The 17,306-nt window shown below is 38.4% G+C and overlaps 1 protein-coding gene across 2 annotated transcripts in view; it reads left to right on the top strand.

Moving 5' to 3' along the window:
- Positions 1–17,306, top strand: part of MED13 (mediator complex subunit 13) — a 127,688-nt gene that overhangs the window by 73,084 nt on the left and 37,298 nt on the right. For both annotated transcript variants that reach the window (XM_055256719.2, XM_055256718.2), the window contains exons 10-16: positions 2,435–2,648; positions 5,162–5,243; positions 10,622–10,743; positions 12,747–12,837; positions 12,972–13,186; positions 13,466–13,662; positions 14,727–15,643. In XM_055256719.2, the coding sequence (XP_055112694.2) occupies positions 2,435–2,648; positions 5,162–5,243; positions 10,622–10,743; positions 12,747–12,837; positions 12,972–13,186; positions 13,466–13,662; positions 14,727–15,643 (1,838 nt within the window). The remainder of the gene's footprint in view (positions 1–2,434; positions 2,649–5,161; positions 5,244–10,621; positions 10,744–12,746; positions 12,838–12,971; positions 13,187–13,465; positions 13,663–14,726; positions 15,644–17,306) is intronic.

Below are 17,306 nucleotides of genomic sequence, written 5' to 3'. Positions count from 1 at the left end.
CTTCTGCCAGAGGACAACGTAATATGAAACACAGAGTTGTTTTATTTGTCTCTACAGAGAGTAGTAGTTTCTTTCAGGCTGGGGGAAGGGAGATTTCTTATACTTTCTTCCCTAAGAATAGTTATTTGAATATGAATACTTAAAATCTTTTCATCTCTGACTTTGCCACTATGTGACCTTAGCAAAGCCCTTGATTTTACATAATTTCCACATCAAAGTCAGGGATAATACCCTTTGCTTCTTATCTTAAAATATTATTTTAAGTATTAAATAAGAAAAGTACATATCAAAGTAGTTAGAATTACTATTTTAAAAAGATTTGCATTAGTGAATATTTGGTAGACAATTCAGCTAACCGTTATTTAGAGTCTAATGTGGTGGGGTAAAAAACTATACTCATCTGTTTATAGAACAGAACTATTTTGGTGATTAATTATAAAACATATCCCCAATGACAGTGTGCTAGCATTATGTTCCCACAGCAGAAAGTTTTTGTATGCTTGGGATTTTAGTTTTTGCGATAAATCTGGGGCATATTTGGAATAATAATGATATGTATTTGAGCATTTGATAGCATGTTTAGAAATCAGTTTTTGTTTTGATGGCCTGCTTTGCCCTGAGTTTGTAAGAGATCAAGTGCTGCTAGTGCTAGGCATTAGTGAATAGATGAATGAGATAAGATTTCCCTGTCACTCAAAGAATGTACAATCTGCAAATACCTTCATTGCTACCAGATCTTACATATCTTACAATTTTTGTCTTAGTACTCAGAGTAGATAAGCAGCGGCATTGGTACCTTCTAGTGTGTAAAAATTGTTTATTTCAAAGTACAAGATAGTGTATTTTAGTAGTACTAATGCAAAAACATCTCAGTCTGTGATTTTTAGATTTCACTTATTCATTAGTAAGTATTGACACCCATTATGTACCAGGTACTCTAGGCATCTGTGCTAAATTAGTGAACAAAGGTTAGACCCCTGTCCTTGTGGAGCTTTTATGTTCTAGTGTGAGTGATAGTCAACTATGAACGCAATAAATTATGTAATATGTTAAAAGATAAATGCTAGGCAGGAAAATAGAGCAGGGTAAGGGGGATTATTATTGAGGCAAGTGGGCATGGGCATATTGCTATTTAAAATAAGGTAGTTATGGGCTCATAGAGAGGTGACATTTAAGCAAAGACTTGAAGGAAGTCAGTGAGTCAGCCATGCAGATATTTGGAAGGAGAATGCTCCCAATAAAAGAAATAGCCAGGAATGGGTCTGGAACCCATTGAGGAACATAAAGGAAGCCCTTGGAAGCAGTATAAGAGAGGACTAGAATAGTAAAAGATGAAGTTGAAGAGGAGAAGAACAAGATGATGGGAAGTTTTCATAGGATGGTATAAGGACTTTGGTTTTTTTCTCAGAGTGAAATGGTCATTGCAAGATTCTGGACATGATCTGACTACAAGCTTGGCTGCTAGCTACTGTTACGACAACCTGAGAACCTTAGCTTTGTAAACCTGAGAGAATAGGAATTTGAGAGCCTAAACATGTCTTACGCAAACCAGAAGCTAATGATTCTGTGTTCACACTCACCGAGCAGTTGGGTCTTCAGAGAGAAAAAACTCCTGATGCTTTCCAGGGTTCTTTGGTATAGATCAGCTTACTTCTTGTTGTGGCATCCCTCTTTTATCCTTAGATTTCAGCTTTCTGTGGTCTGTCAGTTTCCACTAGCTCATCTTTCCAACTTCATTGTTGTCCTCTCTTTTATTCTGTCATCTCCTGTCATTTTATTGGTTATTTTAGGAGAATAAAGAGAAACAATTTCTTAGTCGCTGTGTTGAACCAGAAGACTAATAACTTAAAAATTGATGTGCCAATGTGATTAGAAAAGAACTCAGATACTTGCACTGAAACTTCACTTTCGATTGTGAAACATCTTGCCAGAATTAATAGGAATAATGCTATTTTCATGAAACACGAATCAGGCCGTCAAAAATTTAAAACTTAAAGTATATCTACTCATGGCAGTAAAAACAAAAATACATAACCACTTTCCTTGTTAAATTGTTTAAAAGTATCTTACTCACTTTTATAAAGCTCCCACTTTGAGTCACTGTACTGGAGCAGTTTAGATTTAAGAGCCCCTTTCAGGGAATGGATTTGTACAAAATAGTGTGCTTGAGGACTTGAGAACCATGGTACCCAAAGACAACATATTTTGGTAGAAAGATCATATAGTTAGGAAACTTGGATTTTGGCCCCATTTCTCTATGGCTAAATTTTAGACTTCAGTGAATTATTTAGTATTTTTATGCCTCCTCATTTGTGAAATGAGGGACTGCAGGTTAGATAATCTTTAATTCTAAAAACATTATGATACTTAACGTCATTTTGGAAATTTTTAATGCTTATGTGGATAATTAATTTTTTTTAATTTTTTTATGCAGGTTAATGGTGCAATGTAAGAAACCTTTAAAAGTTTCTGATGAATTAGTGCAGCAATATCAAATTAAAAACCAGTATCTTTCAGCAATAGCATCTGATGCAGAACAAGAACCTAAAATTGATCCATATGCATTTGTTGAAGGAGATGAGGAATTCCTTTTTCCTGATAAAAAAGATAGACAAAATAGTGAGAGAGAAGCTGGAAAAAAACACAAGGTAAGAGAAATCACAGTACACCAAAGGGTCACTGTTGATTTTGTAGCACTGCATATAGTAACACTCTTAGTACCACAATTATCTCACTTCTTTTGTCTTAGAATAGAAAAAGTAATCATTTATTTAGAAAAACGTATTTTTGGCCGGGTGCGGTGGCTCATGCCTGTAATCCCAGCACTTTGGGAGGCCGAGGCAGGCGGATCACGAGGTCAGGAGTTCGAGACCAGCTTGGCCAACATGGTGAAACCCTGTCTCTAATAAAAATACAAAAAGTAGCTGGGTGTGGTGGTGTACGCCTGTAATCCCAGCTATTCAGGAGGCTGAGGCAGGAGAATCACTTGAACCCAGGAGGCAGAGGTTGCAGTTAGCCAAGATCAGGCCACTGCACTCCAGCTTGGGCGACAGAGCGAGACTCCGTCTCAAAAAGAAAAAAAAGAAAAATGCATTTTTTGCATGGGTAAATCAAGCACATGGTACCAATTATAGCTGACCTCTGATAATGAAAATATTTTGTTGTTTAAAAGTTTCTGGGTTGGATAAAGGGCATATTAAATTTTGTCATAATTGAAATCAGGACATTTAGGTAGGCTATTTTGACAGTGATTTTAAAATATGTTGTAAGTGAATTACCAGTTTTCAAAGATACAATAGAATATCACTGAGTTTAAAAAATATGTGCTATTTTTGAATATGTGATTCAGGAACTTACAGTGCACCTAAAAGTAAAAATGAAGTGCAAGATATATAGTTATCAGATTAAAAATTTAAAAATCAAATATATGAGAATTTGTTAAGATTAAGATAACTTTCCTACACAGGAATTATGTCTTAAATACAAAATATGAAAATTGGCCAGACACAGTGGCCCACGCTTGTAATCCCAGCACTTTGGGAGGCTGAGGTGGGTGGATCACTAGGTCTGGAGTTCGAGAGCAGCCTGGCCAAGATGGTGAAACTCTATCTCTACTAAAATTACAAAAATTAGCTGGGTGCGATGGCAGGCGCCTATAATCCCAGCTACTCAGGAGGCTGACGCAGGAGAATCGCCTGAACCCAGGAGGCAGAGGTTGCAGTGAGCCGAGATCATGCCACTGAACGTCAGCCTGGTGACAGAGCAGTACTCATCTAAAAAAAAAAAATTGAAATCTGTAAAGTTATGAAAAGGATCCAATAATACGTATGAGTTTTTTTGTTGTTTTTTTTTTTTTGTTTGTTTGTTTGTTTTTTTTGAGACGGAGTTTCGCTCTTGTTGCCCAGGCTGGAGTGCAATGTTACGATCTTAGCTCACTGCAACCTTCGCCTCCCTGATTCAATTACAGGCATGCACCACTACGCTCGGCTAAGTTTGTGTATTTTCAGTAGAGACAAGGTTTCTCCATGTTGGTCAGGCTGGTCTTGAACTGCTGACCTCAAGCGATCCGCCCGCCTCGGCCTCCCAAAGTTCTGGGATTACAGGCGTGAGCCACCATGACTGGCCCCCAATAATATGTTTAATACAAAATTAGTTTCACAAAGTTTTACTTAGCCCTACTATATGCCAGGTACTTGAAATTTTGTCTTTTTGGAAGTATGAAAGTAGTGGTATCTGGGAAGGCCGCAGATATAATAGAAAGAACGTGAACTGTCTGGGCGCTGTGTCTCATGCCTGTAATCCCAGCACTTTGGGAGGCCGAGGTGGGCAGATCGATCACCTGAGGTCAGGAGAGTGAGATCAGCCTGGCCAACATGGCGAAACCCCGTCTCTGCTAAAAATACAAAAATTAGCCAGGTGTGGTGCATGCCTGTAATCTCAGCTACTTTGGAGGCTGAGGCGGGAGAATCTCTTGAACCCAGGAGGGGGAGGTTGCAGTGAGCCAAGATCATGCCACTGCACTCTAGCCTGGGTGACAGAGTGAGACTCTGTCTCAAAAAAAAAAGAAAAGAAAAGAAAAAAGAAAAAAAAATAATATGGACTTTGGAATTTTACAGATTTAGGATAAAATTTCAGCTCTCACTGCTTATCAGCCATATTTTCTGGGGCACATTAGAGTCTCTACTTTTGTCTATAAGATAAACATACCACAGGCCAGGCGTGGTGGCTCACACTTATAATCCCAGCACTTTGGGAGGCTGAGGTGGGCGGATCACAAGGTCAAGAGATTGAGACCATCCTGGCCAATGTGGTGAAACCACACCTCTACTAAAAATACAAAAATTAGCTGGGCGTGGTGGCACATGTCTGTAGTCCTAGCTACTCAGGAAGCTGAGGCAGGAGAATTGCTTGAACCTAGGAGGCCGAGGTTGCAGTGAGCCAAGATCATGCCACTGTACTCCAGCCTGGTGACAGAGCAAAAGTCCATCTAAAAAAAAAATTAATAATAATAAGCATGCTACTTACTTGTTAACTGTAAGAATCAGTGATAATGTATGTTAAACACTTAGCTGGATGCCTGACACATAGCTCCTCAATAATTGGTAGATTTTATTGTTGGTAAATTACATATTTCAGCCTAATATGCAATATTTGTTTGCAGGTAGAAGATGGGACATCTAGTGTAACAGTATTATCACATGAAGAAGATGCTATGTCATTATTTAGTCCCTCTGTCAAGCAAGGTAAAACCTTTATTTCCTAATCAAAATATTGCATTCCAGGATTGTTACTACAGACTGATCTGATATTGTTGGACTTCTAATATTCCTTTTTGTATAATTCATTATGTTTCATAGAAAGGAATCTTTCTTAAATGATGGATTATTGGTTATCTTTTATTGGAAGAAGCAAGTTCAGGTGATAGAATTTGTGTTTTTAATTGTTGCAACCTCTTTCCTGTTTTTACATATAAAAATAGTTTTCTATTAAAAACTAGTTTTATGTAATAGATTTCTCACACCCTTCTACTGGGAATTATGTGAAAGGAAGTAAAAGAATGAAGGCACATGTTGACTGGAAAGTGATTGAGAAAAGGCCATTGTTACACTATGCCAAGGCTATAGTAATACTCTCCGGGAAAAACACACTTGAAAAAAATAGGAGAAAGATACCGATGTCCAGTTGGTTGACAGAGTGTTTCATCATCATAACTCCAAGTGTTTGCTCTCTGAAGATACTACTTTCAAGCCTATAGCAATGGGGGTTACAATTAGAAGACTATCAGTTCTCTTCATATGTGTCTCCATTGTTTAAATTATAATTGAAAAATGGATCTGGGCACCATGGCTCATGCCCGTAATCGCAGCACTTTGGGAGGCCAAGGTGGGTGGATCACTTGAGGTCAGGAGTTCAAGACCAGCCTGTCCAACATGGTGAAACACCATCCCTACTAAAAAAAATACAAAAATTAGGCCGGGCACAGTGGCTTACACCTGTAATCTCAGCACTTTGGGAGGCCATGGCAGGTGGATCACGAGGTCAAGAGATCGAGACCATCCTGGCCAACATGGTGAAACCCTGTCCCTACTAAAAAAAATACAAAAATTAGCTGGGCATGGAGGCACGTGCCTATAGTTCCAACTACTTGGAGGCTGAGGCAGGAGAATGCTTGAACCTGGGAGGCAGAGGTTGCAGTGTGCCGAGATCATGTCACTGCACTCCAGCCTGGTGACAGAGCAAGACTCTGTCTCAAACAAACAAACAAAAATTAGCTGGGCGTGGTGGTGCATGCCTGTGGTCCCAGCTACTTGGGAGGCTGAGGCAGGAGAATCGCATGAACCCAGGAAGTGGAGGTTGTGGTGAGCCAAGATGGGCTGGGCACAATGGCTTACACCTGTAAGGCCGAGGCAGGTGGATCACCTGAGGTCAGGAGGTCGACCAGCCTGGCCAACAAGGTGAAACCCCGTCTCTACTAAAAATACAAAAATAAGGCATGTGTGGTGCCAGGTGCCTGTAATCCCAGCTACTTGGGATGCTGAGGCAGGAGAATCGCTTGAACCCGAGAGGCAGAGGTTGCAGTGAGCCGAGATTGTGCCACTGCACTGCAGCCTGGGTGACAGAGTGAGACTCTGTCTCAAAAAATAAATAAATAAAAATTGAAAAATGATTTAGAATAAGCTGAACTATGATTGTTTTGTGACATAGAATAAATATGAGTAAAATGTTTTTAAGTTTTCACCTGTAAAATGTGGAGATAAGGTCATTGCCTAAGATCCTTCAGATCTAAAACCACAATTTCTAAATTAAACTTTACTGGAATTTTGTTGTCATTTTCTTCCCACACACAAAAGTTAAGAGAGCTGTTCTGAGGCCACTAATTCAACAAATACTTAGGTGTAGGGACTGTTTGGGTGTTGGGGACACAGTGGTCAAGACTCCACGTTGAATATGTCTGAGTTAAACACCTTGTGAATGGAATAGAGAGACATAGTATAGTAATTCATTTACAAAACCCATTTAACTTTTAAAATAATTTTTTTAATTGACAAGTAAAAATTGTATATACTTATGGTATACAACATGATGTTTGGGGGGGAGTGTGTATATATATATATATATACACACACAGTGCGCCGTGTGTGTGTGTGTGTGTGTGTATACAGTGAGACCCTATATGTATACACACACACACACCAAAATATATATATATAAATATATATTTACATTTTTTTAAACATTTTACTCATATTCTGTGTCACAACACAGTTACAGTTTATCTTATTCTAAATCATTTTTCAGTTATAATTTAAACAATGGAGACTGGTATGAGGAGAATTGTTAGTCTCCTATTGTAACCCCACAACTGTAAGCTTGAAAGTACTGTCAAGTCTTCAGTGAGCAAACACTTGGAATTATTTTACATATATATGTGTGTGTATATATGTGTGTGTATATATATAGTGGAATGGGTAGATCAAGCTATTTAACATATACATTACCTTACATACCTTTTTTGTGTGTGTGGGTGAGAATACTTAAAATCTACTTTCAGCAGTTTGCAAGTATACAATATGTTGTTATTCACTATGGTGTACAGCAAAATCCATTTAACTTTTGATGTGGGCAAAGTAAGTCATCTTCTGGTGTGTCGTTTTTGATGACAAAGTTTTAATATTTGGAATAAATAGAGGGTCAGTCTGTGGATAACCAAAAATAAGAAAAAAATCTATCTGAACAATGAACAAATGGTCTAGGTAGCTTGGAAATTCAACAATTTGGATTCTTTGCCGGAGTGATCAACAGATTCAGAGCAATCCCTATCAAAATTCCAATGACACTTTTCACAGTATTAGAAAAAACAATCCTAAAATGTGTATAGGGTCACAAAAGGCCCTGAATGGCCAAAGCAGTCTTGAGCAAAAAGAACAAAGTTGGTGGCATCACTCACACTACCTGATTTGAAAGTCTGCTGCAAGGCCAGGTGTCATGGCCCATGCCTATAATCCCAGTACTTTGGGAGGCCACAGTAGGAGGATTGCTTGAGGCCAGGAGTTCAAGACCACCTTGGCCAACGTAGTGAGACCCTATCTGTGTAAAAGAAATAAATAGGCCGGGCGCAGTGGTTCATGCCTGTAATCCGAGCACTTTGGGAGGCCAAGGTGGGCAGATCACCTGAGGTCAGGAGTTTGAGACCAGCCTGGTCAACATGGCAAAACCCCGTTTCTACTAAAAATACAAAATTAGCTAGGTGTGATGGCACGCACCTGTAATCCCATCTATTTGGGAGGCTGAGGCAGGAGAATTGCTTGAATCTAGGAGTCGGAGGTTGCAGTGAGCCAAGATCGCTCCATTGCACTCCAGCCTGGGTGACAAGAGTGAAACTCCATCTCCAATCAATCAATCAATCAGTAAAATGTTAAATATTTTAAAAATTAAAATATATGGCTGGGCGTGGTGGCTCATGCCTGTAATCCCAGCACTTTGGGAGGCCAAGGTGGGTGGATCACGAGGTCAGGAGATCGAGACCATCCTGGCTAACACAGTGAAACCTTGTCTCTACTAAAAATACAAAAAATTAGCCGGGCGTGGTGGCACACGCCTGTAGTCCCAGCTACTCGGGAGGCTGAGGCAGAAGAATCGCTTGAATCTGGGAGACAGAGGTTGTAGTGGGCTGAGATTGCGCCACTGCACTCCAGCCTGGGCAACAGAGCGAGACTCTGTCTCAAAAAAAAAAAAAAAAGTTGGATTCATGGAAGTAGAAAAGTGGTGATTACCAGAGACTGGGGGTGGGGGAATGGGGATGGCCAGAGGACACAAAATTTCAGTTGGGAGGAATAAGTTCAAGAGATCGATTGTAAATTGTGGTTACTACAGTTAATAATAGATTGTATATTTGAAAATTCAGAGTAGGTTTTAAGTGTTCTCAACATAAAAAAAAGTACCTGTATATAAGGTAATGAATATGTTCAGTAGCTTGATTTAGCCATTTCACAATACATACATTAAAAAAAAGAAAAAAACAACTCAGAAACAAGTTGGGTTGTTTGGCCTATTTACCTATCCTAGGATGTTCCCTGGGATATAGAAAACATGTAGGCCCCTTCTTGTGCCTGTAGTTCAGCTTTCTCAAAATGTGAAACATACACTACATTCTGGAGTATCTCCAAGGTGGAGCTTTAAAATCTTGGTTTTTAATAAGTATCCTAGATGATTTTTACTTACTCTTAAAATTTCAAAGGCACAGCTCTAGTGAATCTTTAGAACTGACGCACCAGAGGCACTGGGGAAGTGACTTTTATCTTTCTGAAAACGAGGACTGTCTCAAGTCACTTGACAGAGAATGATTTGGAAGGTTATGTATCAAATTGTTTTTCTTGTGCAGGAATATATTGGGAGTTTAATTTTCATTGTAATTGATATCATGTTTTTGTTACCCTAAAATGGGGCGAGAGGGTAGGAAAATAAAATTGTAGTACGGTAACTAAGCAGTAATATTTATCTAGTACTTAAGCACCTAGCACTGGGCAAAGCACATTACTGACATTCTATTACATTTTATTCTTGGTATTGAGGCACAGAGACATTAAGTAATTTGTCGAGGGTCATACTGTTAGTGGTGGAGCTGGGATTCAGATTAAAGTCTGTCTGGCCCAAGAGTCAGCTCTTAATCATTGTTCTGTTCTTCCTTTACATTTCAGAAAGATAGAAAAAATACAGGCCAGGTGAGGTGGCTCACACCTGTAATCCCAGCACTTCGGAAACAGAGGCGGGCAGATTGCTTGAGCCCAGGAGCTCAAGACCAGTCTGGGCAATATGGCGAAACCCCAACTCGAGGAAAAAAAAAAATTAACTGGGCATAGGGTCACGTGCCTATAGTCTCAGCTACTGGGGTGGGAGGATTGCTGGAACCCGAGAGGTCAAGGCTGTAGTAAGGTGTGATTGCACCACTGCATTCCAGCCTGGTGGTGACACAGCGAGACCCCGTCTCAAAAAAAAAAGAAAAAAAAAATTACAAGTATGTGTATGTGTATTTAATTCTGTTTTTCTAATAGTATTTATAGTTTTATTTGATGCATTAATTATTCATGTAGAGTACTTAGCTATTTTATGGATTACCTGACCTTATAGTGAGCTTCCTGGGAAAGATATAATCATTTATTTATAACTTTTTTTTCTGTAAAAACACTTTCTCGATTTTAAACAATAAAGTACAATTTCTTGTTGCATAATCCCCTTATGACCTTAAAGTTAAATGTCTAATTTAAAAAGAATAGTATTTATGTGGTCAGAAGTAGCAGTTTTTTGTTTTTTTTTTTAAGATGGAGTCTCACTCTGTCTCCCAGGCTGGAGTGCAATGGCGCTATCTCGGCTCGCTGCGACCTGTGCCTCCCAGGTTCAAGCAATTCTCCGATTCATCCTCCCGAGTAGCTGGGATTGCATGCGCCTGCCACCACACTCGGCTAATTTTTGTAGTTTTAGTAGAGACAGGGTTTCACCATCTTGACCAGGCTGGTCCTGAACTCCTGATCTCATGATCCACCCTCCTCGGCCTCCCAAAGTGCTGGGATTACAGGCATAGTAGTAGCAGTTTTAATTTTATTTTTCTGATTGACTTTTGTAGATGCTCCACGCCCTACTAGTCATGCCCGTCCTCCATCAACAAGTTTGATTTATGACTCAGACCTGGCTGTCTCTTATACTGATCTTGATAATCTCTTCAATTCTGATGAAGATGAACTAACAGTGAGTATCTCATTAATGAACAGGATTATAATTTGTTTTCCTTGATTTTTTTATTATTTGTTTTTTAGAAGTGATTTGTGAGTTTAATACTGATTTAGAAGTGATTTGTGAGTTTAATACAAATCACTTTTAGAAGTGATTTGTGAGTTTAGCCCTGAACAATAGGAAATATTTTATAGTAAAATCTCATTCATTGACTTCTTTTTTAAATCTCATGTTTGAGTAGTCTTGCCATAGTGTCGTCTATAAACTTTGAGGGTTTTGTTTCTCCTTTTGTTTTTATATTTGGGGGAGACATGATTAACCTTAATTTGAGCTCTGCTGTATGTTCTATTTTGTAGTTTTAGGAAGCAGAATTATTTTCCTGTTTGATTCTGTAGTTTGAGAAATGACTCTGGAATTTACTCATTCAGAGAACACATACATAATTGACATTAAAGTTATTTGCTTTGTCAATTTATTAAGGAATACCAGTTCTTTTGAATTTGTTTTGCATCACAGCTATTATAAGACAGATACATGATATAACAATAAAAGAGGAAAAAAATAATATTTAATCTTTAACACCCATTTGCAGAGAAAGGTGAAGATAAAAGAAATTAAAGCTTAAAATGAGATTCCCTAGAATGTCAAGTCTCTGTCAAATTAATGAATTGGGTGCTGCATTATCATAAAAGGGAATTCCTTTTCATCTGCATAAAGGTAGCTTGGAAACTTCTATGGTACATTTGATCTTTCCTTTCCTATATAATATGCATTTAGTCTTCTCTCAACATATATATCTCTATATGTGTGTATATGTGTGTGTGTACATATACATATATATATATTGCAGATACATAAACTTTTACTGTATATCCCATAGTGTAGTACATTTTAGGGCACCCTTTGCTAGGCGACTATATCCTTGAATGCTTTGGCACATTCATACTTTCTCTCTATTACCATTCCTGTATCAGCTGTGGTTCCTCTGAAATAAAAAGGTTGTAGTCAGAACGTGGTCTACATATTAATATTTATCACAAACTGTCTAACAGAAGACATGGAACAAGTGTTAGCTCTGAAAACATTGGTAAGAGCTTGGAGATAGTAAAACTTGTTTGTTCAGTCTACTAAAAGTTAGGAACTCTATTGCTTTGTCATTAGATCTTCTGAAGTTTGTACTTAGTTTTACTGTTACAGTATTTTTGCAGAAGTAGGGAGACTATTAAAACAAGGTAAAAGTATAAATAAGAATTTAGATAGGTGAGTGATTGATTATATAGGAAACTTCAGTGTGTTCAACTTAAGGAGACAAATGCTTTGCAAGTATCTTTTACCAAGAAGCATTTCTAATGTTAATTACAACCCCTTCTTATTGCAGGTTTTCTTATTTTTATTTATTTTAAGACAGAGTCTCACTGTGTTGCCCATGCTGAAGTGCAGTGGTGCAGTCCTGGCTCACTGCAACCTCTGCCTCCCAGGCTCAAGCAATTCTTCTGCCTCAGCCTCCTGCAATTCTTGTGCCTCCGCCTCCCAAGTAGCTGGAGTTACAGACATGCCCCACCCAGCTAATTTTTTGTATTTTTAATAGAGTGAGGTTTCACCATGTTGGCCAGGCTGGTCTTAAACTCCTGGCCTCAAATTGATCTGCCTGCCTCAGCCTCCCAAAGTGCTGGGATTACAGGTGTGGGCTACCATGTCTGGCCTCTTATTATTGGGTTTTAAGTTAAGGTTAACCTTACTTCTGTGTATTTTGAAAGTATTGGTCATTTTCTTTGGAGGAACTTTTTCCTTTTAATTTGGAGGCTCACCAAATAAATATTACCAAATAAATAAATCTGGAGTCAGTGATTAAGAAATATTTTATATCTTTCAACACTAGTATGTATTTGGCTATATCACAGATTCAAAATACTACTTTTAATGAATGGGCTTTACTGTTAAGTTATATCTGAATGATTACTATTTTGAGATCACATTGGATGTAAAATTTTAGATAAATATGTGCTTTTTTTAAATAGCCTGGATCCAAAAAATCAGCGAATGGATCAGATGATAAAGCCAGCTGCAAGGAATCAAAGACAGGAAATCTGGACCCGTTATCTTGCATAAGTAAGCTTCCCTCATCTGTGCTCAAGATAAATTTGCAAACTTTTAATCTCAACAAAGCTCCCCACTCCTTTTGTTTTAAACACAGATTCACCTATTTCTAGTCATGTTAAAATGTATGTTTTTATTAAATATAGGCACTGCAGATCTTCATAAAATGTATCCTACACCACCATCATTGGAACAACATATTATGGGATTTTCCCCAATGAATATGAATAATAAAGAATATGGTAGTATGGATACAACACCTGGAGGAACTGTTCTAGAAGGAAATAGTTCTAGTATAGGAGCACAGTTCAAAATTGAGGTTGATGAGGGATTCTGTAGCCCCAAACCTTCTGAAATTAAAGTAAGTATGTTTTTTCTAGAAAAACAATTCACTTCCTATATTTTCTTATAGAATTAGTTTGTTGCTGTAGTCAAAAATTATTTTATAGTGGTTGCAGTTTTATAGCTGAGGACTGAATTATTGTTGTCACTATTAAGAATGCATTTGAGAAAATAATAGAATTGTATTTACATTTTATTCTGTTTAAAGAAAGGAAAAAAGGTCCAGAGCCTGTTTGAGTTGTTTATTTTTTCCCCCTAGAAGATAAGATACTGAAAACCTACCATCTTTATATTGTAGGATTTTTCTTATGTCTATAAGCCTGAAAATTGTCAAATTCTATTGGGATGTTCCATGTTTGCACCTCTAAAAACTCTACCAAGCCAATATCTGCCCCCTATCAAATTGCCAGAAGAGTGTATTTACCGTCAGAGTTGGACTGTTGGAAAATTGGAATTGCTTTCTTCAGGGCCTGCAATGCCATTCATCAAAGAGGGGTATGATTTATGTTGTTTTAATAGTATGTGACTGCTTATACAGCTTTAACTTTTTTTTCATAGATTTACCTGGTATGCTGGAAAAAGAAAATTGGTTTTTGAAAATTCTAAAAATTATTTCTGGTTAATCAATTATAGTGATTGGCCGGGAGCAGTGAGTCACGCCTGTAATTCCCATACTTTGGGAGGCCAAGGCAGGCGTATGCCTTGAGGTCAGGAGTTTGAGATCAGCCTGGCCAACATACGAAACCCCATCTCTACTAAAAATACAAAAATTAGCCAAGCGTGGTGGCACGTGCCTGTAGTCCCAGCTACTTGGGAGGCTGAGGCACAAGAATGACTTGAACCTGGGAGGCAGATGTTGCAGTGAGCCGAGATCGCACCAGTGCACTCCAGCCTGGGCAACAGAGTGAGACTTTGTCTCAAACAAACAAACAAACAAAAAAGGTTAATTGGGTATGGATAAACTATTAGGAAACTTAAGACTATTATGCTTGATTTGTATTCCGAAGCACCTTTTCTTTTGGGCTGCAATTTTAAATTGCTCCCATTTTTACATTTGCCATATTTTCCACACTTTTCACATTTTAACATCTCTGACTTTGTCAGTTTCAACTCAAGGCTAAAAGAAACCTGAATTTGAGATGTCTTATAAGTGGTAGCATCTTAAAATTACCGTTTTTCCCTTTTTACACATGAGCATCTCTAAAATCATTTTTCTTTTTTTACAGTCAATAGCATCTTAGAATCAAGGAAATATAAGTATTTCTAGTAAACAAAATTTATAGATAGTAAATATGGATGTCTAGGTATGCATTAGCGTATACAGTGCTTATTAATGATTTTTGAACTTGATTGATCCTTAGTGCACAACAATCACTTAGAGTAGATATGTTAACCAGAAATAAGAATTGACTGTGCTTGTAATTCTTGCAATACTTGTCCTTTCATAATTTTCTATGTAATTGAAAAACATTTGGGACGTTTTTAGTTGTATTTCACATTACTAATATGTTCCTTTATATATATATATATTTGATTTTCTTTTACCCTGGTGATGATAGTGATGGAAGTAATATGGATCAAGAATATGGCCCTGCTTATACACCTCAAACTCATACTTCTTTTGGGATGCCTCCTAGCAGTGCACCTCCTAGTAACAGCGGAGCAGGAATTCTTCCTTCTCCATCCACCCCTCGGTTTCCAACTCCAAGGACTCCAAGGACTCCTCGGACTCCTCGTGGAGCTGGTGGACCTGCTAGTGCTCAAGGTTCAGTCAAATACGAAAATTCAGACTTGTATTCACCAGCTTCTACCCCATCTACATGCAGACCCCTTAATTCTGTTGAACCTGCAACTGTCCCTTCCATCCCTGAAGCACACAGTCTTTATGTAAACCTCATCCTTTCAGAATCAGTTATGAATTTGTTTAAAGACTGTAACTTCGATAGTTGTTGCATCTGTGTCTGCAACATGAATATCAAGGGTGCCGATGTTGGAGTTTACATTCCAGATCCAACGCAGGAAGCACAATATAGGTGTACCTGTGGCTTCAGTGCTGTCATGAACAGAAAATTTGGAAACAATTCAGGATTATTTCTTGAAGATGAACTAGATATCATAGGACGCAATACAGACTGTGGCAAAGAAGCAGAAAAACGTTTTGAAGCTCTCAGGGCTACCTCTGCTGAATATGTTAATGGAGGACTAAAGGAATCTGAAAAATTATCTGATGATTTGATATTATTGCTACAAGATCAGTGCACTAATTTATTTTCACCCTTTGGAGCAGCAGACCAAGATCCTTTTCCTAAAAGTGGTGTAATTAGCAATTGGGTACGTGTTGAAGAGCGTGATTGTTGCAATGACTGCTACCTTGCATTAGAACATGGGCGTCAGTTCATGGATAATATGTCAGGAGGAAAAGTTGATGAAGCACTTGTGAAAAGTTCATGCTTACACCCCTGGTCCAAAAGAAACGGTAAGTATGCTAATAAAATACTTTTTTGTTTGCTTATTTCCCTTTAGTTGTATGACTTTGCTTTTCATTCTTAGGAAAAAGTAATAAAGGCAATTTCCCACTTAGCAAATAAAGACATTTAAAGTTGGACTTAAAACTCTTTATGGATGACGTTTTTAAAGGGAGAATTTCTTAGAAGTTTAGTTTAATTTCACCAATAAAAGTATGGTTATTATAAATCTGTAATTATATACTTATGTAGGAATATGAAAGGCACATTCCATATATTTATTAGCATAACATTGCTAGTGGTCTGCTTTATTCAACATTCTTTCACTCATTAAGTATTTACTGGGCACCTTGTATGTGCCAGGTATTAGCCTAGATTCACTGTTGAACAAAGCACACATATTCTTTGCCCTTTTTGAATCTATAATTTAGTGGAAAGAATAGGAAATAAACAAAAAAGCATATAATAGATAGTAAGAAATAATTTGGAGAAAAAGCAGAGTAAAACAGTAGAAAAAGACACATATGTACTATTTTAGATGTATGGTCAGATAAGATACTACTGAGGAGATAGCATTTGGGCAAACTCCTACATAACATAGAATATGAGCTATGTAGTTAAATGAGGGAAGAGTGTTTCAGGCAGTGCAAAGACCCTGAGGGAGTATTTTGCTTTTACATGTTTGGGGAACATTAAGGTGACTGATGTTGCTGGAATACTTCGGGTGATAGGGAGACTGGAAGGAGATGAAATTTAGGAGGTAGCCATTCACCAGCATCATTTAGAGTCTTACAGACCATGTAAGGCCTTTGTGGTTTATACTAAATATGATGGGAAGCTATTGAACAGTTTTGACAAGGAAAGTAACATGATCCTTATTCTGATTGTTTTTTAAGAGATCTCTCAGTCTGGCACGGTGGCTCATGCCTGTAATCCCAGCACTTTGGGAGGCCGAGGTAGGCAGGTCACCTGAGGTCAGGAGTTAGAGACCAGCCTGACCAACATAGTGAAATCCTGTCTTTACTAAAAATTTAAAATTAGCTGGGCTTGGTGGTGGGTGCCTGTAATCCCAGCTACTCGGGAGGCTAAGGCAGGATAATTACTTGGACCCGGGAGGTGGAAGTTGCAGTGAGCCGAGATCACGCTACTGCGCTCCAGCCTGGGCAACAAGAGTGAAACTCCCATCTAAAAGAAAAAAAAATGGCCGGGTGCGGTGGCTCACGCGTCTAATCCCAGCACTTTGGTACACTGAGGTGGGCAGATCATGAGGTCAGGAGTTCGAGACCAGCCTGCCCAATATGGTGACAAATACAAAAATTAGCCAGCGTGGTGGGGCGCGCCTGTGGTCCCAGCTGCTCAGGAGGCCAAGGCAGAGGAGTTGCTTGAACCTGGGAGGCGGAGGTTATGTTGAGCTGAGATAATGCCACTGCACTCCAGCCTGGGCAACAGAGCAAGACTCTCTGTTGCTATTGTGTGGAAAATAGCCTTGGGGTTTGGAAGTAGTGAAAGTGAGAACAGAAGCAGGATAAATCAGTTGGAAGGCAGTTTCAGTAGCTTAAGTGAAAGATGATGGTAGCTTAAACAAGATAAGAGGCCAGTGAGATGTAAGTAATAGGTTTTAGGTATATTTGGGAAGTAGAACCTACAGGGTTTGCCAATAGACATGTAAGAAAA

The sequence above is a fragment of the Symphalangus syndactylus genome, chromosome 20 (assembly GCF_028878055.3).
Source record: "Symphalangus syndactylus isolate Jambi chromosome 20, NHGRI_mSymSyn1-v2.1_pri, whole genome shotgun sequence".
NCBI classification, from domain to species: domain Eukaryota; kingdom Metazoa; phylum Chordata; class Mammalia; order Primates; family Hylobatidae; genus Symphalangus; species Symphalangus syndactylus.
The sequence above is the reverse complement of the archived record's forward strand: the minus strand, read 5'-3'. Positions and strand labels throughout refer to the sequence as shown.